The 27,829-nt window shown below is 49.9% G+C and overlaps 1 protein-coding gene across 2 annotated transcripts; it reads left to right on the top strand.

Moving 5' to 3' along the window:
- The first annotated feature begins 99 nt into the window (after window positions 1-99).
- Window positions 100-26,401, top strand: LOC122379372 (protein amalgam-like). 2 transcript variants are annotated; one of them, XM_043361520.1, is made up of 10 exons: window positions 100-180; window positions 7,408-7,520; window positions 12,290-12,497; window positions 12,842-13,000; window positions 20,359-20,487; window positions 21,507-21,830; window positions 22,166-22,186; window positions 23,439-23,690; window positions 23,999-24,066; window positions 24,747-26,401. In XM_043361520.1, the coding sequence occupies exons 1-9, from the start codon at window positions 135-137 to the stop codon at window positions 24,064-24,066; spliced, it is 1,320 nt and encodes a 439-aa protein (XP_043217455.1). In that variant the 5' UTR covers window positions 100-134; the 3' UTR covers window positions 24,747-26,401. The 2 variants fall into 2 exon arrangements, with proteins under 2 accessions (XP_043217455.1, XP_043217456.1); XM_043361521.1 differs by lacking the exon at window positions 22,166-22,186.
- The last annotated feature ends 1,428 nt before the right edge of the window (window positions 26,402-27,829 follow it).

Here is a 27,829-nt window from a genome sequence, read left to right as displayed (position 1 = left end):
GCGGTCGGCGGGGGGTGGCGCGCGCCGCGCCGCGCCGCCGGCCCTCCTGAAGACGGCGCTCCGCGCGCCAGTGACAGGCACGCCGGGCGGCTACGATGACGGGAGCGGCGGCGGCGGCGGCGGCGGTCTGGTGGATGGCAGTGGTGCTGGGAACGGCCCGAGGAGCCCTGGCCAGCAGAGGTAGGTGGCGCTGGCAGACAGCCTCCTCCGGCTGAGGAGCTGAGAAACCAGCTTGGTGGGGAGACGTATAATGAGGAGATGATGGGAGCTGCATGGAATCCGATAAGGAGTTGTGGAGGAGTACGAGGACTTGTTTTTTATATTAAGTTGCTTGAATGTTCGCGTATAGACGTATTGACAGAGCTGGGGGCCCATGCTTAGTAGACCTTTGCGCTCGACCCTTTCCGTTGGATCCGATCGAGTGATTCTGGGTATCTAACGAGAGAATTACGATACCAAAATTTAATGTGGTCATCAAAACCGGACGGACACACACGGCCTGCCCCACTCAACGGACTTTACTGGCTGCGGCTGCTCCTACCAACCACGAACCATCCTCGCCAGAAATCTCATGTATCGAGCACCGGAGCGACTCGAACTCGAGCTCTCACTTACCGCACGAGCCTAACGTTTCCGAATTTTGGATACATAAATTAACATAAATATGTGACATTGTTGAATTCAGTGACATCCGAAATTCTAGCATAAGAAAAGTACGAAACTTAACGACTTTTAGACAGGATAATGCCTTGAATTGCTGCGTGCCGCAATGGAAATCCATCCCCACGTGCTTCTCGAAGCTCCGAGTGTAGGCCGGTTGCAGAATAGAGTCAGAGAAACTATGCAATACCTGGTCTAATTCAATAGGTATACCCTGATACCTGGCACAAATCCGAAACTTTCTGCAATCCAGCGCGTGGTTGTTCTTAACTGCGTGCTTACCGGTACTCCTATAAAATTGCCATTGTATGCAATATGCATGCCGGGCCACCTAGTGGGTCGCACTGGTGGATCCAAGGTGGCCGTTTGAGGTGAATGCCCCCTTGCAACGCCAGAAATAGATGAAATTAAGAGTTTTGTAGAATAGGAAGAAAACTAAACGATCTTTTTTAGGAAAAGTTGTTTCAAATCACACAAAAGTGCATAAGGAATCGAAACCTGAGTAGTTTTTTTTAATTTTGGAAGCCTTTTTGGGGGTATACCCCGCAACGCCCGAAATAGTCTTTCTGGATTCGCCTATAATTCTCGACACTCGACAGTCATGCTAACCAGGCACTCTTATGCAAGTTCTTCCCTCCCCAGCCGAGAAGGGGGGGGGGGGGGAGGGTGCCACCCACGTTCTTCGCTTTAACCATTGGTAACGGCAAATTATAGATAATATGTAGCAGGGTTTCGGAGTCGTGGAAGTGCTCTTCCGACTCCGACTCCGACTCCGACTCCGGGTTACTGACCGACTCCGACTCCGACTCCGACTCCGACTCCGACTCCGGGTCTGATAGGTACAAAGGACAATGGTGGCTGCCAAAATTCCGCGTGATATTACGCGCCATGTTAGGTCTACAGGGTGTCCGGAAAGTCCTGGCGCTTTGCAACATTTTTAAAATAAATGCCTTTGCTCCATAGATTCTCAACAATAGAACAAAACAATGACCAGGAACACCAAGCCACATGCTTTTGCTAAGTGCCCATTCATTGTAACCACCGTCTGTGCCGACGACGGCCTCGACGCAAGGGCGGAAACGCCTGCGGGTTTTGACGATGCAGGACATTTCATGTCCTCCAATGCTGTCATGATGCGAGTCTTCAGCGACTTCAGGCTGGGATGAGAGGTGGCCGAGAGCTTATTCTGCAAAACGTGTAGCATGCCTCAGTCGAGCGGGTTAAGGCTGGGATAATAAGGTGGCCTAATCTCATTTCACCACGGTGATCCGGTCCGTCGAGCTCCTCTGTCAGTTTGGTTTGGACGGCAGAGGCGTTGTTGGAGCTGTTGAAGTCGGAAATAACCCTTAGGGCAAGTCGCCTTGATTGTCGTGTCCAGGAACCCCTCGTGGACCAGCCTGTCAGTCATTGATTTGACCTTGACGAAGATGATGGAACATTTGTGTCCATCAGACCGAAGATTTTCTTCGATTGCCGTTGAAATGCTGCTTCAGTCTCAGCAGCTTTGGCATCCGTGGTCGTAACTGAGTGAGAATATTTTCTAAGAAATTTCCGATCCAGAATGCACCTTTGTCTGCTCAACCGTTCGCCGAGAAACGCCGCATCGCGCTGCAACTCGCGCCTCGTTCAAGGCGCACCGGGCCCCCGCGCGCGGGCTCTCAGAGACAAGACGCGTCTTCGCCCATATACCTACCTAGCACTGAAAACGGTTTCAAGGTCATATTTACGCAACCCCTAGCTGAGCAGTGAAGGAGGGGTCATATCTGCGGTGATTGGTTGAAAGTCCAAGAATCACAGCGCTCGTTAGACGACGTCCAAAAGAGGCGCCAGAGCTTTCCGGACACCCTGTTCGCGCACCGGGAGATCGCTACAGTTTCGTTCATGCGGTCACCATTTCTCCCACGTGGACGCAGCTGAATCCTTAGAGACCAGCGGCCGGCGGCCAGCTTGACAATGACAACCCGCCGAGAAGCACGAGTGTGGCCGTATCATGACCACGGGCATCGCCATCATGTCGGCCTGTGTTTTTGTTAGGCACTTTTCGGAGCGATAAAAGAAGAAAGCACATATACAGGGTGTCCCAAAAGTAAGGTCATCATTTGTTTTGGCCACACCGCCAAAAATACGCGATGGATAGAAATAAATAGGACATCATATGAAAGAGCATTTTATAAAATTTTATTCTGATATACATATGAGTCAATACATTGGCTCGTAGCCCCACATTTGCTGCTTTTCTGCATGGCTACCATTTCGGGCCGCGTGCACGAATAGACTGCGTTTTACTTCCTCCACTATTCTGGAGCGATTCTCTGGTGAGATGCCGCTTATGTTTGCTCGGAGGGATCATCCTTTAGTTCTTCCCGGCTCGCTGGGTTGTCCTAAAAGACAACCTTTCCGTTGTGTACCCAGAGAATAAAAATATGAAGGTGTAACGTCAGGTGACCGCGGAGGCCATCCAATGGCGTTGCCCTGACTGAAAATTACGCGATCTCACATCCACTCTCGGAGACAATGCATGATCTTTAGGACGGTGCAAGCATAGTCTCCATCCTGCTGAAACCACTGCTGGTTGATGGTGTCGGCACAGCTGCGTTGCGACGAGCGGAAGAACCACTGGGAGGACTCTCGGCCACCTCTCTTGATTTATTTTCACCCGATTCCCGCTGTCGTCCTCAGGACCTCGAAGCACAGGTGGCTAAGTATACATGCCCTGTGCGTACATTAAACCTTTTTTCTGACGTTCTACCGGTTGAGGCGAAACTATACATGAGTTCAGAGATAGGGCGAGTTGATAGGGTCTGCTTAGGGCCGAAAACTGGGCGGTATTTACCCTTTGTTTTAATGACGGACCCTCTCTAAGAGTTGAAATTCGACCTTCTCAGTTTTATGCCTACTGCTCGGTGTAGTCAAGGCGGTGTTATATAATACTGAACGAGGCCGGTGTAAATAAATTTTCAAGACCGAGGTCCTTACTGGATTTTTGAACGAGGCCGAAGGCCGAGTTCAAAAATCAGTAAGGACTGAGGTCTTGAAAATTTATCACCGGCCGAGTTTGGTATGTATTTTACTGTATGCCAACGATAAATTTATTTTCTGGACCGAAGCTCTTAGCCGACTTAGGAACGAGACCATCCCAAAATGCTGGCTTAAGTGCATTCTGGTAATGCATTTTTGACCGTGGTCAATTTGCTTACACCAGTTATTACCACACCCCTGTGGCTAATGTATTTGAATAGGCCAGGCATACAGTAAAGTTATGATCAAAAGTGGTTTAAGCATGCAAGAAAATAATTTTATGGATGTGCCTTGCACGTGCTAAAATTGGAAGTGATTCGGACTCTCACTTCTCGAGATATTTAAGTTTTAAATCATGACCTTACTTTTGGGACACCCTGCTAAGTTATACTATACAGTTATACATACTATATAATTATAATTAATACTATACAGTTATAATACTATATAAGTTATACTAAAGTTATACTAAGACAACTGCTAAACGCAGTTGTCTTAGTATAAGTCTTTGACACTGGATAGTAGAAGTTATAACGCGAATACAAAATACTTGCCTACTAAATCATGACATAACTTGAAATTTGTAAGATGTAATGTTAGCTTTTCAGAACAAAAACAAGATGTGTGAAAAAATACCTTAATTGTGATCACCGGAAGCGAGTTTTGCCGTGGGGCCACTGGTTAAAAACAACTGAAAATTGATAGCATGGATTGACTTCAGTAAACTTTCCGGAGTCGGAGTCGAGGCAGCTGGACCGACTCCGACTCCGACTCCGACTCCTGGCTGCTTGCCACGACTCCGGGCGACTCCGACTCCGACTCCGACTCCGACTCCGAAACCCTGATATGTAGGGTAGATACTCCGGCATGTCCCAAGAACAAAGGCATCACAACAACAGCCGAACTATGTTCCATGGACTATGAACAAAATGAAAACACCATTTCACATGATCCTATCTGAAAACCCTACTTCTTTTATCTGGTATCCGCTCATAGATTCATGAGCAAAATATTCGTCTCTCATTTTAATTCTTCATGACAGAAAGCGGTAGATACCACTAAAAATGCCGTAACACATCATTTGACCCGCGCCGTGCTGGTGGCCTTCCGTGTGGTTTTCCGTGTCGTGCTGGGATGAGGGGGCGTTTTCACGCCACATTCTAACTCGGTTCCTGAGCCCACGTAGCGACACGCGGTAAGCGGCATTCGAAAGAGCATCAAAAATAATAACGAAAACATTTAAGTCATTTCTTAGGTCAGGTCAAAGGTCATGTAGGAGAACCCGATGATGTCGTAAGACGAAAGCTCGTTCTATATTTTCGGCCTTATTTTGTTATATAAAAATACATCTCACTGCCATGTTATTAGTCATTTTCATCATCATATTTAATTATTTGATCATGGCAAAACCGACCATTCAATACATCAAGGTCAAAGGTCAGGTCACCAGAGGTCATCAAAAGGTCAAATTTGGTCCATTTCAACAATCTTGGAAACTGCCAACGGCTAACTCGGGAACCAATAGAGCTACAGCGCCACGGGAATTAGCGCATTCGATAGCCTTTTTACAGACGTTTCTAGGTATTCTTCTCAGATTTGACCAGCCTCCAGAGGGTAAAACCTCTAAAAATAGCCGTTTTCAAGAAAAATGTTTTTCGGTAATAACTTGTGACTTAAGAGAGCCACGACATTATTTTTGGAAGCAGTACGTGCACCTCTCGTCGAGACGCGTCGAATGAACGATACATTGACCTTAAAAGGTCATTTTGTAAATTTGACTGCAGGTCAAGGTCATGACCTGACCGGAAAGGGTCATGTTGCATATCAGTCGATCCGTATCGTCGAGCTGAATACATCTGACGTGTTTTCATCGCTTTATCACGTCTCTATCAAAAGTTATAGCCCAAAAACTGCTGGTGACCGTTCATGGCCTGAGATGACCTCAGGGGCACACAAAGGGGTCACAGGTGCATTTTTCCGATTCAGTGTGTCATGTTTGCTTCTAAACCGATGTTTGAGAGGGCTTAGAACGACACTCGTCCAAAAGAGGCGCATTTCAATTTTCTCCCATTGACTTATAATGGAGAGGTCGCAAATTCGACCTGATATTAGGTCACAAATGTAAAAAAATCCGAGATATACATACTGTAATTTTTTTTTCAATTGCTGATAGTTTCGAAGTGATCGTTCAGTCGGTGTAGCTATAGCGAGCCTTTGAACCTTTTCGGAGGTAAGGTCACTTGACGTGACCTGGTGACCTGACCTTGAACGACTCAGGTCTTAACTTTTCACATGTGCGGAAAAGATGTATGAACAGGTGTACCAAAAACACGCGCCGCCTATTCGCGAAAAACCTGTGGAGGGTTTTCCAGCACGGCGCTGGTTAAAGTAATCGTGAACGAATGAAGCACGTAGATATTTCAAGTAGACATACCTTTTGATGAACCTTTAGCGCCTTCTTTAATCCTTTTGTTCCGCATTTCCTTTTGTAATTTTGAAACAGCTATACCGATATTGCTGATGAAAGACAACAATGCTGCCGATAGCTTGCATTGGTGAATCATTTAATCTCTTAACACCCACAATCCACATAACCTACCGCACTATTCTGAATCAGCCAGACGTAAAGACTGTTTTTGAGACAATAATACCCTAATCTATACCTAAAGACAAAATTTCCAAGCAACTATACTGTAGCTGCATGTGCTAGTGTTTATAAAAAAAAAATAAACGAATAATAATTGCACGCATGGTAAAACATTTAAGCCTAAGATACGAAAAGGTACTTAGGCAAGACCTCTGGAGAGCTTTTGCGCTACCGTTTGCAGTTTACACCGTTGAGCGACTGTCCCATATGACGTCACCACTAAGTGCCCGCTCTGCGCGGCCATTGGCAGAGCCCCGCCCTTACCTGGTTGTTGAACCAGCGGTAATGGCTCGGTCCTCCCACCTGCAGTCTCCAGTCTCCCATGCCCTCGCCCACCGCGGAGAGAAGGCGGGTGTTTGGTCAGCTCCAACACAGGGCACGGGTCGCCATTGTGCGGCCCATTAGCCGCTGCACACCTCACTCGGCAGCGGGCCGGCGGGGATACACAGGTCCGGTGTCCGGGATTGTGCGCGCCTGCACGGCCTCTCCGAGAGCTGTTTGCAGCCGCCGCGCGTGGTGGCGCGGCGATCCCCCGGCCGCCGGCCGAGCGGTGTCCCAGACCCGCGACAGGTCACGGTGCAGGTATTCCTGCTGTCCCGCGGATGGCTGGGATAGGAGAGGGACGTGACTCTGCTGCTACTGATGGCTGTCCGATGGTCAGACGGGTCCGAGAAATGGCACAGCCCCGAGAGGGTCAGTAGGCACGGCTGTACGCGAGTATGTGTGTGCTCGCACACGGGTACACGACACGCATGTACAATTGTTTTTTTTTTTGTCCTGGTAGACGGCAGAGATAAATTGAACCAGTAACTAGCAATTGTAAATCATTACTAACTATACTTCCCGGTGTCTCACAAAGAATGGCACGCCACTCAATTTGCGCGCCAATGTCTACATATATAGCCGTCTATATATAGACAATATAGACAATGAATAAATTTGACGCAGAAATGAGTGTGAGCTGATCGAACTCCTGTTGACGTGTGTGGTCTTAATTGATCAAGTCTGATGACAACCTTACCATGCGCTTGTATGCATTTGATTCTTGTGGACTTGGCCTTAGCATGTTGACTCTTCCACAGGTATGGAGCACTCTCAAGGACTGGTGATTGTGGAAAAGATGGAGAACGTCACAGCTCTGGCCGCCCGGTCGGCCAAAATCACCTGCAGAACCACCAACTTGGCCGACCGCAAGGTGAGGGAAGCGTCATACGAATTGGCGGCTTCACACTTCACAGTAATAGCCTCAACACAGCTTGCACAAGTAGCTATGAGCATCACCGACGAATCTTGAAGAGCATTCCAATACAAACCATTGACCATTGAATCGCAGCCATTATCTCTGAACTTGACGACTTTCAATAATTGTTTTCGCCTCCAATAGCCAAATTAGCACAGGAACTCAGCCAGGAAGCAAAAGGCACTGGAAGAGACTCTGCGGTCTGGACAGAAATAGTAAGCGAGAAGTGTTATAACTTCGTGATGCCTGGATACGTCAGGGACGACGAACGCTTACTTTTTGCGTTCATGCTCAGTTTGCTCATGTCTCTGGCTGCAAGACAGACCGCATGTTCCGATGTTAATGGCTTGCATTTAGATGTTTAGCTATAGAAGGACTAGGATAATACATTTGTAACGATTTACCATCACACTAAAAAAGACTCCTGTTCAGTTTAAAATTAAAACCATAACTAACGTGTTTTCTTAATTGACTTAATGGGTATCGAAAACGACAGAAAAATGCATGGTAAAACGATGGATGATTTGGCGAGTGATTTTACAATTTTCAACCAAATCAATCACTAGCTAATAGCTTCTATCTATACTTGTTAAATCACCCCTACTCTCCGCACTGGGGCGAAGTTCTCATCAGCATTGCCTGTTTCCTCTCCCAAGGCCGCTTGCAGCCCTACCGCAGTCCGTCGGTCCAACCTCTCAGTCCGCCAGCTGGATAGGCGGGACGGGTGGGCGGGACAGGAGCTGGCACCGCTCTGGGTGTTCTCCAGCCAGCTCCGTGAGTGCTGTCTCTCACAGACAGCCCGCTGGTCACCGTGGCCGCTGCGGCGGACCTACAGCTCACCCACAGTCACAGAGAGCGCCACAGTTTCTGTCAGAGCCAGCGGCCAGCCATGGCAGCTGTGGCAGCTCGGCAGGCGCTGCAGGCCGGCAGCTGCCGCCGCCGCTCCGCCGTCCTGTCCGGTTATTGTCTCCCTCCGTCCCCCCGTGATATACCCACGGGACAGCACGCCACGACAGCCGCCGCTAATACCGGCGAAGGGCGTTTTTAATTTGGACAGCGGCCAAAGTTTATAACCCCCAGTCAATGGGGAGTGCCATCGGGTCTCGCCGGGTGGCCGGCTGGGACACGCAGCGACCCTGAGGACGGGGGCCGGCGCCTCCAGACAGTCTGACGGTATTGACGAGCAAAGTTTGCTCATTGATTAGTAAACATCTCCAGTACCTGAGGCGACGAAAACACAGGAAAATAAGGTGTCCGTAATTAATTATTGAGGATGATGATAGGGTAGGTTCAAGGCGTGTGCCTACCTTAGTGAGGCGTGAACGAAAGCGTTGATGCGTATCTCTTGCGGGCTAAGAGGCAATTAATAATATTCCTTTTAGTTGAGGTATATGTGACGTGCAGCCATTAATGGCTCGACAAAGTTATTGGAATGAATAGTTAGATTTTTAAAGCCATCGTATCAAATATCCACAGTTTGGGGTATTGATGTCATGGCAAGTATTGCTAATTCTATTGTCATCTATCCTGCAAAATAATACATTTTGATAAAAGTTGCTCGTTCGGCAAACGTTCGCATATGTAGTTAAACCGATAATCTGCAGTGATGCATCATTCAGAGATGCGATCATTCAACGCCAATTAACTTTCATCAATCTCCACGAGTTCAGTCCCCTGTTCAGTCCGCTCCAGTCCAGCCACCAGTCCCCTCCCGCCACCGCACAGTCCCAGTCCAGCTCTCGAAGGGCGTATCTGACAGCTGGTCAGTGTGAGCGGTGGTCAGTGCGTGGTCAGGACGGGCTGCTGGCCAACCACGTTACCCGTAGCCGCGCCGTCAACAAACAGGATTTCCGGCGTGGGCCGACGAGACCGGAGGCTGGGGCAGCGCGCCAGGGCTAGTCAGGGAGACGGACAGGGGTATATGGAGGGACGGACAGACGACAGGGATCAGGGGAGGAACGACATAGGGTATATGGAGGGACGGACGGACGGACAGACGACAGGGATAACGGAGGGACGACATATGGTGTATGGGGAGTCGGGATACGACAGGGGAATATGGCGATGCGGGCAAACGACACAGGAGCGTGCGGGGAGACGCGAGACGACACTGGGTTTTTGGGAGACGGGTAGACAATAGGGGAGACGGAGATATTACAGGAGTTATGAGAAGACCGTGCATATGACGGGATAGGGCAAACTGGAGAGATTCGGAGTAATTTCAGGCAAGCGTTCCTCTGGGTAGGGACTGAGGAGATCAGAGACAAAGCATACGATACCGACGATGGCCTCTTCATTCATCTACTTGTTTGTGGAAGGGGGAGAAGCGTGACGTTGACTTCATTCAAGGTTGTCACACTTGTGTCACACTTGTCTCTCTCGTCCTTTTCCGTCATCTTGTCCCTCTGTCACTCTGTCTCTGAAAATTTATCCCCGCTCTGGCGTCACCGGCCGGTGATCCGCCAACAGAGGCGATGATCACTGTGGGCCGACAGGGCTGATCGCTGTGGGCCGACACCACCCAGCGGCACAATACACGCACATCATAAACGTCCGACCGGGGGCGGGCCGCGTCGACGGCGGGAGGGCAGCCGCGGGATTTATGGCTCGGCACAGACGATAAACGGAGCAGCACCACGGGCCGAGCCGGACAATAATTGCCGGCCCTCTGTGGTCGTTGGCACCCGCGACGGACGACTACACAGCGGGCGCGTCTCACAGGCAATCCAAGCCCACCCTCAACAGCTCCCAGAGGCGCGGGACGCTCCACAAACTGCTGAGAGGCACCAACTGGGGCGTAAACCGTCCGAGAAAGCCGGCATATGTGCCGGCGACTCCGGAAATGGGCAGTGTAGAGGTAACCCACACCACAACAATGTTGATGTGGATAACTTTGAGTGAGTCGTTGCTTTTCTGTCGCTGTTTTTAATCGCTGTTTTCTGAATCGCTCTTTGACACGCACGCGCTTTGAAATAGCCCGCTGGCACTAGACTCATGACTCATGAGCAACATGTTTCGATCGCGAAAGGGAAAATGCATATCACTTTTTTGTTGGTCTTATGGCGCCGTTAACAATTCTTGCTTGCAATACATACTTGCAAACAATACTTAAATACCAAATATGCGGCCCCTCTGTGGCATAGTTTATTAGCCATTGGCACAGCCACAATCAGGTCACCCCGCAGCCCAGGAAGCAGTGGGGTAGTGTCAGTCGTTTGGCTGAAGGACAGGTTACGGGGCAGGCCCGCTCCGTCAGCTCGTCATGCAACCTGGATGAGTGGGTCCGACGCGGACGGTGTCGAGATAGCTGAGAGATGGAACGGTCGGCCGCAGCTCGGCAGCTGCCCGCGGCGGTAAGGTCAGAGCTATAGTAGGTAACCGAGCCGCCGCGGTAAGGTCGGCAGTAAGGTCGGAGCTATAGTAACCGAGCCGCCGCTGCCTGAGGGGCTGGCGCAGCTCAGCACTACAACAACCAAGCCGCTGCTATCTAACTAGCCGGCGTAGCAGAGCTCATAGCGCAGGTAATGCAGCCCTCATCAGAGCTATTCTAACACTAGATGTTAAAACTATGTGGCACAGTTCTCTTAGTTCCTCTACGGTAGCTGACAAAGCCAACGATCGCCAGGGCTTGTGACAACCTCTCTCTCTCCCTCTCCCTCTCTCCCCCGTAACTGTCGAAGCTTCGCTTCATCAGAGCTGCTGCCGCTCTCCTTCCATCAGAGCTGACACAGCCCTCCTCTCCTCTCGCCCGCCGTCCGAATCGTTTATCAGACGGCGACTAATTGAAATTTTACAACTTGCCGCCCGAATGACGTCACTAGCGTCGTTATTGTCTCAGTCGCGCCGAATTGGTCGGCGCCGAGTTCCGCCGGCGACAACTGTCGAACGGGCTAACTTGTGTCGTGGCGGGTCGTGGCCGACTGGTGTCACCGCCCCGTTCGAGTGTCACTGACACCAGCAGCCGGCGACAAAGTGGCTCCGCGGCGGTTCGGCCAACTCCCGATCGGAGGAGTTTGTCCGATTGCACGCGTTCCACGGCCCAACGAGCTGCCGAGATCGGCCGGACGGCCGGCGGACGCATTAACGCCCGGCCCCGAATGAAATGTGCCATCCGCCCGGCGCATTCATTAAAAAACTTTAACAAGCAACAGCTCTTGAGGGGACTTGTAGAATAAACCTGAAGATTACCAACTCTGGCGGCGGAGCGGCCACGCAGGAGCGGCAGGTAAATTCACCGGGACTTTGTCTCTGTAGAGGCGGCCGGCGGGAAATGAGCGCCAACTTTGGCAGCCTCCGGCCAGAGTTAGAAGCCAGCCGGCCATAATCTGATTAAAGAATAGCATCTGTTTGTGGATGGGTCCTTTGTTTTTGCTCTGTGCGCCACCGGCGGTGGAGAGCTCTGCATTGAAGGAGTGCCCCGGCACGCACAATGAGCACCAACACAGCATGCCTCGCGAGCTCCAAATGCATCGGCTCACAATAGAAACATGTTGGCTATTCAACATAGAATAGGGTCATCAGTATATTATGTTAATCTCATAATGACTCATGTACCTATTTTATTGAACCTATAGCAATTATTCCATTTCGTGTTTATAGCAGCCTTTAGGGAGCACATAACATAAAAAGTCAATATAATAGTGCAGAAGAGCTGGTCAAGGACAACCCAACCGACCCATTCAACCCCAAAGAGAACCCAGTCACATCCCTCTCCGTCCCGTCAGGTGGCCTGGATCCGGCGCACGGGTGCCGCCGTGCTGGCCGTGCACACCACGCGCATCTCTCCCGACACGCGGATCCGCGTGACGCACGAGAACGGCCGCACGTGGCACCTGCATATCGACAGCGTGCGGCCGGCCGACCAGGACTGGTACACGTGCCAGGTGAACACGCCCAACGTCACGCAGCAGCACGCCTTCCTCGAGGTCACTGGTGAGTGCCGCGCGGAGGGGCGGGTGAGTGCCGCGCGGAGGGACGGGGGAGGGGCGGCAGAGGGAGGGATGGTGACGAATGAGGAGAGAGGGTGGTGACGAATGAGGGAAAGGGTGGTGACGATTGGTGAACGAATGAGTGACATCGACAAAGAGATACAACCGGTTGGTAACGGCCCCTACGGATGCACCTCACCTAACTGAACAGGAATCACCATGCGATTTGATAATGTCGATCGCTCATGACTGTTCAATACAATACAATGAAATACAATAGCTGTTGAAGCTACCTGTGTTGTTACACGGCCGCCTCTCCGGCCCACCCCGTCTCCGTTGTGATTTCAGTGCCGCCGGACATCTCCAGCGACGGTAACATGAGCGAGGTGACGGCGTTTGAGGGTGAGAACGTCACGCTCATCTGCCGGGCGTCCGGGGTGCCGCAGCCGAACGTCACCTGGCGCAGAGAGGACGACCTGCCGCTGCCGGTCCACTCACCGACCCCAGGTCAGAACAGGAAGGGGCATGGCGACCTGCCGCTGCCGGTCCACTCACCGACCCCAGGTCAGAACAGGAAGGGGTGGTCTGCTCACCGACCCCAGGTCAGAACGGGAAGGGGTGGTCCACTCACCGACCCCAGGTCAGGACACAGGAAGGGGCATGGTTATCAGGTCACCTGAAGACCTACCTCTGCCGGTCCGCTCACCGACCCCTGCAGGTCAGGGCAGGGTGGGATATGGATGTCAGGTCACCTGTCGATCTGCCGCTGCCGGTCAGGTCAGGTCAGGTCGTCGACTCTAGGTCGGGTCACCACATCGGGATACAGAGGCCGATTATAGGTTTGACAATGTCAATAACGCAGCCATTAGAGCGTTAACGGAATATGTACATTTCAGGCCACAGTGCACGTACATACAGAAGTTTTCATGTAAATGACCATTGAGTCAGGCCACTGAAACAGGCAATATCTATGCTTCACATAGATGATGCCGGATAGTTAGGCAGCTACCTATAAAAGAGATGTTGTTGATATCTTCCCAGACTTGCCTGGCTACCGAGCCATTATTGCAAGATGCTATGACCTTCACCGTTCATTTTAACTGGTTGCTCAGCGGATAATGATCCGACCAAGAGACCGACGCTACCCATCCGATCAGAAAATGCAAAGTTCCAGAAACAAGTTTGCGAAGTCGGAAACTTTGCATCCGAGTGATGGCTCGAGGTTTCTGATTTAAGTGTTCCATTTAGTACTCGTAGAGATCGTCGATGTTTCATGCTGAGATACACTTCAACCGTGTTTTAAAGTATTCGATCATCTAGCTGCGATTGTGAACCATCAGGGTGAAATATTTGTTTGTTTGTTGAGTTTTTAGAGCACGTCGACGACTCGACAGTGGGGTTATTATGCAATATTTCCTACGAAAGTAACCTGAACGTCACAATAATAAACGATGCAAAGAAGGCGCTCCCTTTACGCGAACGGAATCAACGCATTGCATATTGTATGGTTCCGATTAGGTAGACAACCAATTAATTTCGACGATCAACATGTATGTGTTCCACTAAGTGTGGTCCACAGTTTGTAGTAGGTATAGTAGTTCACTGACCAGTTGGCCTGTGTCACTGCTGTGCCGGAGGTGATGCTCTAACCACACATGGTTAGTGTCCGGGTTTCCGCTCAGTCCTCGCTCTGATGTTCTCCGCCGTCCCCCACTGATGCCGCTCCTGGTGTCACGTCTGATGATCCTCCGTCAGCGATTGTCGCGCCCGTTCAGCTCCTATGATGGACGCAGTAGCGTTCAGCGGTGGCTGGCGAGGTCCCTCCAGCCCCGACCCGGCTCCCGGCGCCCCGCTCGGCGCCCCGCTCGGCGGCCGCTCTGGAGCTCCGCCAGACTGCGCTGTCGCGCTGATTGATGACTTTTTATCAGATAGTGATACGGCAGACTGGCAGGGTCCCGCGGCGACCCGACCGCTGCCGTCGCGCTCAATGAAGCCGCTGCGAGCCAAACGGCCGGCCGGCACAATGCGCCAGGTCGGTAGGAATTCCGATGGGTCGTCGGCGGGAGAGCGCTGGCGCCGGTGACGGCTCCCCGGGGATTGGACTGGTCACACAGATGGGCAGAGCACCCCAGGGACAGGCTGCAGAGAGCCGAGCGACACCCAGCGCGGTCCGAGTAGGTCAGATTCGCAGTGGGTTTGAGTAACTAATTGAAAACGTTTAACAAAACGTTTTTTTATTTAATAAAAATGTCATGATAAGACACGAGAATTGCCGAATGCAATATAAGTTGAAAAAGAGAGATCTCCGGTTTCTGGGATCAATCTCACAGTATCAAGCTCAGATGAAAAGAAAACTTGTATAGAATCTTGACTTCATGGGAAGGATTTACCGAGGAAGGTGTTTGTAGAACAAACGGTGAGATAATTGCCTGTTTTGTTTATTGAGTAGATACACCTTCAAGCTGATTGACCAAGAGACCAGATAGAATCGTTTTCCGACATCGCTTATGCCATTCACTTCCCAAATTATTTATCTATCGTTGCACTAGTTGCACCTGATCAATGTGAATGTTGACACTACAATGGCTATAACTAATAAAGCAATTCCATTTTTGCTGATATTCCTACTGCGAGGCCCTGTCCAGCTGCACTTCATGCTTGGTAGTTTCTATACCCAGTCTCAGATGGCGCTAGTGCCGCGCCTGTGAGGCTAGGCTGTACCGTATCACACGCAGCCAGTAAACTGACCGCATCATCGCATCTGCTTATTGAGGGGATGTGTTTCTGATAGAGAAGCAATCCATTAGCTCCATAACACGTTTCTGCAGAGAAAGTAACCTCAGTAATTACACTGAGCGTCACTAAGGCACGCATCGAACTCCGCTGAGTAGCCTCTATTTAAATGTCACGGACCTGACAAGCTGTATCGTCGGTCGTAAGATGAGCCGACCGACTAATGGTTGGCCAACATCAGACCCTGCGCGCGGAGCTGGCAGCACAATGTGTGCTATACACGCTGCCTGCCTTCGTCGTACAGGCGCCCAGGCTTGTTTTGCACGGGACTGATTGAAAATCGACCCGACTGAAGAGACGTTCTTTGGCGACGTTCAAGCAAAAGCCTCGTCTGTGCGCTCGTCTGATTGTGACCGAATGCTGTCCGAGGCGCACCACACACGGCACACATGCGATTCTGCCGAGGTATAAGGCCTTCCCGGCTTCATCAGCGGCCCGGAAATCAGCGACGAGCTCTGATGGACGTAAAAACCACAGCCGAACAAATCAATCAACCGGCGGCCCAACTTTTTAGCAACCGGTGTTCCTGTGAAGGAAAATTGCATCTGAGGTGACTTATTGATTGAGGAATTTTACTTTTTACTTATTTTTGTATTCTTTGTACCTTTGTAGGTACCTCATGCTTATAGTTCTACAACATATTGAAATAGGCGTGAAAAGCAATGCTGCCGTGCAATGCCAATATGCATATCATTACTTATTGCCTTAGTATACCAAAAATATCATTGAGTTATTTATCAGCTGTTTCCGAATCACCTAGCTCTGATATGTTGTATATTGTATATAACCATGTCTACTAATGCCTTTTTTGCCCATGAACACGGCAAATTTGGGGAGAAAATAAATCACTTTTATAATAGGTAACAGTGGCAAGTCTACACGAGTATTGATTTACAGGGCACCCGATATCTATGTTTACACACAAAGGTCGGACGGCCCAAGAACCCGAACTATCCACCTGACCTCTTTCGACCTCGTCCGACCCTGGGTGACCCCAAAGGGCGCAGCTCTGCCCTCGGAGGTCGGCACTCGGCAGTCGACCGTCAGAGGCAGTCAGAGGCCGGCGGAACTCGGCTTCGAACAGCGAGTTCGAACTAACCGGCCTAATCCGACGACATGATTTGTCTTCGTCAGCGCGCGCCGAACGAGCTGGCTGCTGGCCGCTCTCGCTCGGCATTCTGCCGCGGTATGGCCGGCCGGCGGCAGACAGTGTCAGCGCCGGCCGGCGGCTCTCAAACACGCATCGCTCCCACTGTCGGCGCGTTTCACCGAGCGCCATATGGGTGGGAGGGATGGGAGGCGACAAAGAGCGTCAGCGGGGGAGGACGGGGGATGGGGTAGGGGGAGAGAAGGGGAATGTCCCGCTTAGTGCTCCTTCATAGATAACTACATATGTGAAGAAGATGGAACCGGGGAGCTTGATAATCGAATCAAGAGAATGCGTACGCGTAGGTATAGAAAACATTCCGAGGGACCGTTTATGTCCTCACAGCTAAGCATGGGCTACATGGTGAGGCATAAAGACGCCCTCGGCAGTAAAATGCCACTGCAGCCCAGAGACTGAGCCGCCGTCTGACGTGCACACTGCACAGCCCACGAGCAGTGGCAGACGGATGCGCCGCGGCTCTTCACGGAAGCTGAATCTCCGACCTCCAGCATACGCTCAGAGACTGGCGGCCCCATAAATATTACATGGCGAGATCTGGAGACCATTTAGTGGCCTGTTCCACCCGTGTTAGAGCAAACAGTGGAAGCCTACTACGCTGTGACCCGGCCGGTACTCGCAGCCACCGAGGACCGCTTTAACCCGCGACCTGGTGGGGGGGGGGGCTATTTTTTGCCCCCCCTCCAGACTTTTCGATATATCTCCAGAACCACTGCGCCGATCGTCACCAAACTTTCAGTACCCTCCCGGACATCAATTTTACACATTGTGACCAAAAATTTTTCCAAAGGCTATGATAGGTTGGCCGGAAATGACGTCAGAGTGACGTCATGTTCTGCCGTTTTCGACCCAAAAAAGGGTTTCGCGGGAAGAGCTGTCAGGCCTATAGCTTTGCAAATACAGAAAAATGATACAGACATAAAAGCTGTAGAATAGACAGGGCTACAAAACTGCTATCTCGGATTTTTGAAATTTTTGGATTTTCACCCCCTAAAATCAAAAAATAGATTTTTTGAATATAATAGCCAAAAAATCCAAAAAGTTTTTTGAATTTCGAAAAAACCGGAATATATGTGATAGCCCCTACCGCCTTCTATCTACATACCAAATTTGAGATCGATACCTCTTTTTTTGGCCAAGTTATAGCGAAAAAACTGTTCAAAATTGATGACGTCAAATTTTCAAACTCAATTTTCAGCAATTCTAGACCTCGTAGCGCAAAACAAAGACCACCATTAGACTCCCCGTGACGAGCTGCATCGAATCAATACCCATTTTATGCAAAAATATCAACTTTGAAATTTGACCTTTTTTGACCTGACCTTGACCTGACCTCCACCAGAAAGTGACCTAAACCGTACCTGATGGTCTTATAACCAACACCATTGAGTTGGAAATGAAAAACTGGCCATAAAACATGCATCGCATAACCTTAGTAAAGTTGGGTTCATGTGGTGACCCTTGGTGACCTTTGGTGACCTGACCTGTGACCTGACCTGGTATGACCAGTGACCTCTAACAGCAACATATCTACTAGGCAACTGACGCCCTATCGCTGATTCCCGACAAAATGCGTTTTCCTCGGTGTTATAGGGCATTCCCTAGAAGACCCGTGAACGGTGAAACATTTCATCTTTGACCTGACCTGTGACGTCATCGGTGACCCCGAGGTCAATAAAATTTGGTTTCCCCCGACAAATTTGACAGGCCTTTCGAACGCCGTTTGAATTTTTCGGATCCGTCCAGTAGTTTCGGAGATACGAGGGGGGGGGGCAAAAAATAGCCCCCCCCCCCACCAGGTCGCGTTATAAACAGACCCCACCAGGGCGCGGGTTAAACTGGCAGCGCCGGTGGCATTTAGCCGAGCAACTTCGCGGCTTGACATTCAATCTTTCTCGAAGCTGGCTTCTTTGAAATCCCATTCACTTATTAACTTTTCATCATTGAAGGATCAGATATATTTTCCCGGGGGACTTGGAGTTAAGTCGGGATGATTTGCAAGACGTTTCCAAGCTCGGGCACTATATGACTGTGCGGTCCGGGTCAACGGAGCGCATGGTCATAGTCTGCATACCTCTGAGTTGTCATACGTAAGGTCGTATGACCTTCCGTATGTCGTAAGAGATACCGCTCAACCATTTCAGTCAGCCTCACCGTAAACCAGGGCTGCGGAGTCGATGGATTTTCGGCGACTCCGACTCCCACTCCGACTCCGGCTTTCAAAAACCAGCTCCGACTCCGACTCCGACTCCGGGCAGAATTGTCGACTCCGACCGACTCCAACTCCCGACTCCGACTCCGCAGACCTAGCAGGGCTGCGGAGTCGACAGATTTTCGGTGACTCCGACTCCGACTCCGGCTCGGGTTTCTAAAATCGACTCCGACTCCGACTCCGACTCCGGTCACAACTGTCGACTCCGACCGACTCCGACTCCGACTCCGACTCCGACTCCGCAGCCCTGCCGTAAACCATGACTGACATATGTGTGGTTTATGTTGTAGGTATGCGCTTATTGCGTGGTGAGCACTGAGTTTGGGAAATGATATCTTCATTCTTCACAGCTTTGATGCTGTTTTTTCCGTATAGAAGTCTTGCGACTGATATCAAGGTTGTCTGCGAGTAAATGCATGCTCGTTGGGAACTGTGGTAGACCATCGGCTAACGGACACCTTGCGCTAGCCGTCAGTTTCCCCGTGTGAATAGATGATAAAGATGGCATGTGTCATGCCATTGCATCGTCAAAATCAGCTATTTATGCTGTCATTAATCATGATCAACCTTACTGACGAAGACAAGAAGCTGCTTACTTAATAACTGAAATATATTGCGAGTACCTACTACTCAGTACTCACTGTTGTTCCAATTCAGAAATTTCGTCCCGACTCCAGCCGACTCAACTGCCATACTCGCAACGAGCAATAAATCAAAAAGAAATGAATAGCCTCTCTGATTCCAACTAACGTTAATAATAGCGGAAATAAATAACTAGATTAAAGTTATCAGATACATAGCATACCAGCTGGATGGAAATATGTTTGCAGTAATTATACAATTCAAAGCACTAAACTATCTTGGCCATTGTATTCGTGAAATTTTGAAGCACAGTGGAAAGTCTTGTGCTACGCGGCACTGATGTTACCATGCAATAAATAATCAATGTGCATCGAATTTCATCGAATAAAATCTCATCGGATTGCATCACTTTGCTCTCCTCATATCCCCGACTATGATGAAAGAAACGCCTGCACCCGGCGTTGTGTTGAACCGTTGATCTACCTGGCTTTAGGAATTAAAACAGAAATTGCATTATTCTGGATGACTTTTCCGCTTCTCACCGATTTCTCGGGCCATGTGACAGGCTCATTTCAGATACAATTATGCCGGCTCTTGACTCGACTCAATAGAAAGGGGTCGATCGTATCTTGATGAATCGCTCGAGATACGGCCCGTGCCACACAATCGGTTCTGGATCGGCACAGAAAACGGTTCATGGCAGTGCATGCCTTATGCGATCAATGCGAATACCGGCGAATTTTAAAACGGTCAAAGCTTTATCAGCAGATTTTCACTGACCAAGATAAGCACACGAAAGACTGGTGGGCTAGTCATGGCCTCACATATCTAACGCACTGTAGCTGTGCAACTTGCTGGGTGCGCCTCTGCGCTGACCCGGGGCCGACCGGTCACGTGACTGTGTCGGTGGCCCGTGCCGCTCGCTGGATGTGAGCCCATTTCGGCCGTTGCGATCGGGCCGGCTGGCCGCATGACCAAGTTCCTCCCTGTTCATCGGTGTATTGTACATTATCCATTGCCTTAAAAGTCTCGCAAGAGCATTGCAATATAATGAACAGAGTGACGTTCGTGCACTTCATTGATAATGAATTAGCTATGCTGTTGTGTCGGCAGTGTACACGATGGGTGGCTCGCGACTGGAGCTCGGCGTCGTCAGGAGACACTTCTCCTCCGACTACTACTGCATCGCCTCCAACGGATGGCCGCCCGCCGTCAGCAAACGCGTCCAACTGCGCGTCAACTGTGAGTAGAAACGTCCAGTTGCGCGTCAACTGTGAGTGAAAACACTGGAGCGCTCGTTTAACGGCCATATGCTTGTACATAGCTATATATCAGTTTTAAGGGACGTTGGATTCACAAATATGTGTTTGAGTGTTTGCAAATTAACCAGACGAGATTAGAAATTATCGTTACTTCGTAACAACGCAGCAATCAGAAACTGTAGGCGGCAAGGACGTTTCTATCGCTGTTGGCCAATTGCAAATACCTAAATCGGTTGTGCTCTGAGCGGTTAACATCAAAGTGTTGTTGTGTACTGTGGGTCAGCGGTTCTCGGATTTCATTACGAGACGGCATGTTTGGCCACGGTCACATTGGCGGCACTTCTGACGAGCTGCACCTTGACTCGATCGCGCTAACCGCACCTTTAGGGAGTCACTGCGGCAATAGAATCAGTAACGCAGAAGGTCATTTAAATGTCAAAAAGTCATGCCATGCATAGTCGAGCCTGGCAATCGCCAGCTGCCTTTCGAAAGCGCTTATTTAGGGCTAACCTTCTTGAAGCACACTACAAAATTTGCTTTCTTGCGGAGAGAGGGAGAGACTGAGAGGAGAGACTAAAAGAGAGAGAGAGAGAGAGAGAGGGAGAGAGAGAGAGAGAGAGAGAGAGAGAGAGAGAGAGAGAGAGAGAGAGAGAGAGAGAGAGAGAGAGAGAGAGTTTGGCGGCCGAGGGCAAAGCGAGGTCTTCCTGCCTTTGCCTTTTCCAGTTATCGGTATTTTACTTGTATCATGGAAGGTGTTTGTTAATTTCGGACCCGGTGCATTTGTCTGACCCCTGCCCCGCGCCTGCGGCATGGGTCCCCCGGAGTCACGATGTATTCGTCTGACCCTGCCCCGCGCCTGCGGCAGTCGCCCCGGAGGTGCGTAGTTTAAAGTCACGATGTATTTGTCTGACCCTGCCCCGCGCCTGCGGCAGTCGCCCCGGAGGTGCGTAGTTTAAAGTCACGATGTATTCGTCTGACCCTGCCCCGTGTCTGCGGCAGTCGCCCCGGAGGTGCGCGCCGCTCGCCGGGTGGTGACGGCCGTGCGCGGCCAGAACGCCAGCCTCGAGTGTGCGGTGGAGGCGTGGCCGCGCGGCCTGTGCTACTGGAGCGGCCCGCAGCCGGCGGCCGGTCGCTGGTCGCCGCGGCCCGGCGCCGTGCTGCAGGGCGGCGACCGGCTGCGGATCGGCCTGCTGGCCGCGGCCGCCCACTACCGGCGCCGACTGGTGCTCACCGTGCACAGCGTGGCCGGCACAGACTTCGGCAGGTACCGGTGCGCCTGCGAGAACCCGCTCGGAGAGGCGCACGACACGGTCGAGCTCAGAGGTGAGGCGGGGCCAGTCGCGGCCGACGTGTGGGGCTCCGGCTTGGTGAAGTTTTGCACAAGCATAAATGTAGTTCAGATCTTTACCAGTTCGGTTCTACAGCATCCACCTTGGGGTAGCTCTCGACCCTGAAGGACTTGGACTGCAATGTAAAAAGGCACGCTTCGGTAATTGTAGGAGGACTTATGCTCATAGTCTATAGTTTAAGCAAAAAATCTATTATTTCTAATAGTGCCTGCGCTTCGATTTGTATGAGTTATATTGCTGCTACCGATATGTGCTGGCTCCAGCGGCGCCGTTGTGAGCGTCATTAGCAACCAGTTTCCTCCATTGCAGATGTAACACCGAAACAAAGGCGTGAGTAAAAAAATGCCTGTTCGGCGATCTGTAAATGCATTTGAACGTTTAGGGGAAGTTGGGGGAACGCCGAAGACTTTTTTTCTGACGCCCGTAGCACGCAAGGTAGACAACATAAGCTATTCTTGTTGGCGTCATTCGAGAGGCCAGTCTTTTGCCTTTCAAACATACCAGGCGCATTTGATGAATTCGCATACCGTTAAGCGCACAAACTAAAAATATCAAAGAAGTGACTTTTTCGGCGTTGCCCCGGACTGCGGGGAAAGCCGAAAATGGGAGAAATGATCTACGGGGAATGCCGACATTGATGTTTTGCCATTTTATCTCAAACTTTATCCAGAATTCATCAAAGCTGACACGCGTTTTAAGAGCTTGAGGACGCGGTGCACACTGAAAGTTATAATTGTGTGATATAATAAGAAAATGCCAGGTAAATCATTCCTTATAGGTAACAGGCCGTTGTGTCGGTTGAAAGTGTAATTTGTGTGACTAAAAATACGCGTTGCTATTCTACAGCAGTAAAGTCCACGTAGCGTGCTTTTAACACGTGCGTAATCGCACGTTTTCGGCATTACCCCAGCCAGCCATACTTTCATTTGCAGGCCCATAACTTTTCAACGTGCTGTATAAATTTCAAATAGGCAGCACACTTATGCAAAGACATGCTAAAGATTACTTGACCGAATTGGCCAGACAAACGGTAGCATAATGAGTAAGAAATGCAGCTTCAAAGGCGCATGTAGTACAAGGGAAACGTACCTTGAAAACGCTCTTGGCGCCCTCACAGTCGAAGTATTCCGAATGACGACTCGTAACAAACATGCGGTAATTGTAGTCACTTAAGCTTCAGAGCATCACTGACAGGTGGCATCCATTTCTTACGGTTTTCGAAATATCTCGAATTTCGGCTTTGCCCCAACTCCGGCATTGCCCCAACTTCCCCTACTGTCCCTAGTTACATTCCATATACCCCTTGTTTGTAGTGATGTCTTACATGCTATTTTGCCCATTCTATGTATAGTGTTTGTCATTTTAAAAGGCATGCCGTCTTACCTCATACCTACCCCTTCGGTATTTTTCTGTAGGTAACTATTAGGTACCTATAGGCTGAATCCAAAGTAAAAGTTGTATAAACATGCATAACACGTGTGGGAACAACTGCATACAAGTACTCAGTTATTGCTGTCAGTTGATATTGACGGGGTTTACAACAAAGCTTCTCACTCCTGACCTGACCTGACCTGACCCTCAGACCAGAGCGGCAGAAGGGGCGGCAGTTTCAGCAGCAGCAGCAGCAGCAGCAGCAGCAGCAGCGGCAGCAGCAGCGGCAGCAGCAGCCGGCCCCCCAGCGACCCGTACCGGCGGCGGCGGCCGGAGCCGGGGGGCTCCACCACACTCAGCCGGGGGACCGGGTACGGCGGTACCTTCCAGGAGAGGGTACCGTACTCCCAGACAGAGGACGAGAGCGCAGCGGAGGAGCGGCGACCCGCGGCGGGAGCGCCAGGTCAGTGGACCGACGTATCGAGCTGAGTGTTGACAAACTAGTGTGGGCGGATTAGTCATACGATGATGGGGGTGGACGATTGAAAGAGAGAGAGAGAGAGAGAGAGAGAGAGAGAGAGAGAGAGAGAGAGAGAGAGAGAGAGAGAGAGAGAGAGAGAGAGGAGAGAGGGAGAAAGAGGTAGAGAGGTGATACATCAGCACGGATATAAGACATTTACCACCGTCTTCAAGCATCTGTATGTAAGTGAGCGCTCGCCACTGTCGGTAATTCCATGACCTCAGACAGTTACGTTTTTCTGGTTCTTTCAGGAATTACATCATTGCTGCACCTCCTGGCTGTGCCGATTCTTCCTGTTATTCTGCATTGCACGACGTAGGTGAGTTACCAAACGGGGCTTACTTTTGAAGCATATTAGTTGGGGAAGTGTTTGGACGGCTGAAAGTTGGTCATAAGTTCTGATTGGTTGCACTGCGGTGAATATATGTAGACCGAAATGATGACTAATGGTGGAACACTGTACCTATCAAATGGAGTAGGGATGATTTTTTATGAGTGGGCAATATGCCGTGGGATGGTTATGGACGAATATCTATAGTCTATACGCATAGCTTCTCAGTAAACCGTATGTCACTTTACGAACTTTTACACATCTACTTCTCAAAAATATTTGTATCACAGTTCGCAGCATAAGCACTGGCCAGTTCTCCACGTTACCGATCGCTGCACCATTTGTCTAGCACACCGCTCCCTGTCCTGATTCGCTGTACTCGTGTCACTGCCCCCTCCCCCCCCCCCGCCGTGTTCAGGCCGCTCCTCCCTGTCGGAGGGGCCGTCAATCGGCCGCCGTCAGCCGTGTCGGAGCCGACTCATCGGCGTTCACCGGGCGCCAAGTTAGCGGCGGCCATGTGTCGCTAACAGCCGCCCCCAGTCGTCATCGGATCGCTGTCGATCCTGGCGCTCCGACATCACTTCATCGCCGGCCGGCGCAACAACCGGCAAACTTTCGCCGAAATTGGCCCGCTCCGACTCGGCTTTGACCGGCACTTTACGTTTCAGAGCCGGCCGGCTCGACATGAGACGCCGCGCCCAAGTGGAGAGAGTGGCGGAGGCGGGGAGAGAGCGGCGGAGGAGGGCGCTCATCGGGATCGGACGCGCTGAGTGGCGCCTAATGTGGACGCTAACGGGTGTAACGACACATATCTCAGAGGCTGGCGGCGAGCGTCGGTCGGCGGGCGTCCGCGAGCCGACACCGCCGCCGGCTCAGCGGGCCCTCAGCGGCGAGCGACGGCGGGCTGCGGCGAGGAATGACGGGCAGGCAGAGATGCGTGCTTCATCCGGGGCTGCGGGACAACGTACCTTTGAGTAGAACGAAGAGATTGAGTAATTCAGGGAGCTCAATGAAACCTAACACCAAAAAATGTGTAAGGAATACGTGCTTTCTGTTCTGGATGCGCGCGGTGCGCTTTTGCTTTTATTTTGTTTGCGCACGTGCGTAGGAAAGTTGAGGAAAGTTGGCACAAATGTGAATGCAGCTATTGTTGTCTGGTTGTGGGGATGCTTTCAATCGATCGTTATTGAGCATTATCGTATGGGATAATGCAGACTTGCCAGGCGGTTCTTCATTCAATTAAGATCGCTATCTACGAGTATGTGCCACAATGGAAGCGGTCTACCTGTTTTATCAGCCATGCACTGATTCATGAGAGCATGAAATAGCCCGTGTAAGGTGCATCAGAGCTAGAGAGGAAGATATCTTGTTGTCATCAACAACTAATTATTTCATAATAGGATAGAAGAGTACAATGATAATTTGTCATTTATTTTGAATACCACATCTCACATGCTCGGCATGCCTATACGTTCCTGCCTTTTTTCAACATCCCGTTGATTTTAATGCCAACCGTTCCACCTCATGTCAACAAGTATTTTTACATGACATGACCGACTTTGCTATTTTTTTTGTGCTGGCGTAAGGGTTCTGTGTGTTGCGGTTTGATAGTGTCAGTGGGGCGCTCTTAGTTGGTCACCTTTTAATGAGGCGTAAAGAAAAAATACATCAGTCTACAGTCATGGATATTATAGCAGGTCCACAAACACACCCCATAGAAGTATACCTAATTTATTACACATCACCTGTGCTAAGTTATTCATTTCCCTTTTCTTCTCAAAATATATCGTTTTATTCGTCATGAATAACTATACAGTAGAATCCGCTTAGTAAATCCACCTTGGTGACACGGCGTTTTGGATTTATTAAGCGGCTGCTTTATTAACCGGAGTTAGTTATCATTCCATTGAGAAATCCGTGAACAGCTCAAGTGGCCACAATAAGCGGCTGGATTTATTGTCCGAGGATTTATTAAGCGGATTCTACTATAGGTACCAAATGTTGATCATGGTGAGGTATGCCTACAGCAAGGTGGGGTGATCTTTTCCATTATCAATCACTTCATTAAGCGATGTTGTATCATTTTAATGAAAGTGAATAGATACGACCTATAAGACCAGCTCATATATACCAAAATATCTTACTGTCCAATAAACTTCATATTTTTGCGCCGCGAAAAGATGGAAAGTAAGAACTGAGTTCCAGCGACCTGTCATCAATACATGTATGTACCTATAGCTGCGATTGTCGCTGATGAGTAATGCATGGCCATCGCCCGTACCACAGTTGAGCAATAAATATCATCAAGCTGTTTAAAACCCAACAGTTATTTTTGAGGAGAGTGATTTAATAGTTAGATCTCTTCAGACAATCTCCTATGGGTGGAGCGTGATCATGATGATTTCAACCTTTGTCTCTGTAAATATTTTGCCAGAAATGCTATTTTGTATGCATTTAAGCATTTGGTATGCTGTCTTCCAGTGTGGGAAACCACCATCTTCAGCTCGCTCGGATTTACTTCTCGCCCGTCTGACGTTTTGGTCGCCTGTACGCTATGCTGCTGAAATAAGAACGTTTAGAGCTCAGTGTTCGGTATGGCTGTCATATTACCACGATCTGTTTGGCATTTTTTTTTGCGAGCATGTTGAAATAAATGTGTTGTTGATGTTCTTGTAATGTTTCAAGCTGTCTGAAACTGAACTACCTTGAGAAGAAATGTTATGCTCATATGAAACGCCTCTAGAGGCTTAGTACACTCGATTGATGACATCTGACACGGTCTCATCTTCCTTATTGACAACTTGATTCTTAGGTTAGTCTCCAATACCCATGCGAGCCGCAGTGGTAGCTATGGTGGTTTGTCTAGATAGATGGGTATGTGGAGCCATGCAGCTTTGATGAATATGAACAGGCGTTTGACATCCGTATTTCGGGTTGTAACGGTTATTGTACCACATTTGATCATTTACTTCGTCTTTTGTAATGTTACATAGTTATTGAATTCGTATAAATTCAATAACGGACAATTTTGTGAATAAAATAGCTTGCCATCATGGTCTTGATCATTGCTTTGATTGCAAAATATCATATGCAGACAGTGCTGCATAATTAGTTTATAAGGAAAGTCGAAGGCGCAAGCAATCGGCAATCGGCTTTACAATGTTGCAAAATGACGATCTTAAAAACGATGCCTACACTTTGCTCAGAAGCCTGGCGACCGTCACAGTATGCAATTGACCATGTAGGATATGCCTGAGGTTGGCAGAAAACGCTTGTTTGCCTCAATTATATTAATGTATGTAAAAGCCAGTGACGTGGTCTCCTTTTTTCTTCGTGGCTAGCGTCCGCCCAAAATTAGTTACCCGGTCCATTTACAACTAATTTACAAGCTCTTTCGGCACTTTGGAACTCCTTGGTCGACAAGCCTCGGGGGATATGATGCGGCTGCCATTTGGACAATTAGATTTCGGTGTTGTTTTTGGCGTTAGGCGCAGCTGTGTCTCTCGTCGCGACACTGGGGACGCCGCGACTCGCCAACAGATGCTAGCTTACACCATGTTTTTACCGATCCACAGCCATCGCCACCACTCAGCGGCTCCTGAGAGAGCGAAAAGGCCAGCGACACCAGTCATCACTCAGACTCGTAAAGAAACCCAGGGATCAAAGCCATGGCCTAACGCCGTTTATAATTCAATCCATTCTCATCATGCTCGCCACCGGACACGGTGTAAAGCAGTTTATGACGGTGGAC

Source organism: Amphibalanus amphitrite, unplaced genomic scaffold (assembly GCF_019059575.1).
Source record: "Amphibalanus amphitrite isolate SeventyFive unplaced genomic scaffold, NRLGWU_Aamphi_draft 000076F_arrow, whole genome shotgun sequence".
Classification (NCBI taxonomy): Eukaryota; Metazoa; Arthropoda; class Thecostraca; order Balanomorpha; family Balanidae; genus Amphibalanus; species Amphibalanus amphitrite.
This window is presented reverse-complemented; position numbering and strand designations above follow the sequence as displayed.

Bases quoted from the DNA above. Each gene is read 5' to 3' on its own strand.
- LOC122379372 (XM_043361520.1), top strand. From the start codon at position 135: ATGGCAGTGGTGCTGGGAACGGCCCGAGGAGCCCTGGCCAGCAGAG. The intron at 12,498-12,841 runs GTGAGTGCCGCG...TTGTGATTTCAG, and splicing joins CGCCTTCCTCGAGGTCACTG to TGCCGCCGGACATCTCCAGC. The intron at 21,831-22,165 runs GTGAGGCGGGGC...CCTCCATTGCAG, and splicing joins CGACACGGTCGAGCTCAGAG to ATGTAACACCGAAACAAAGG.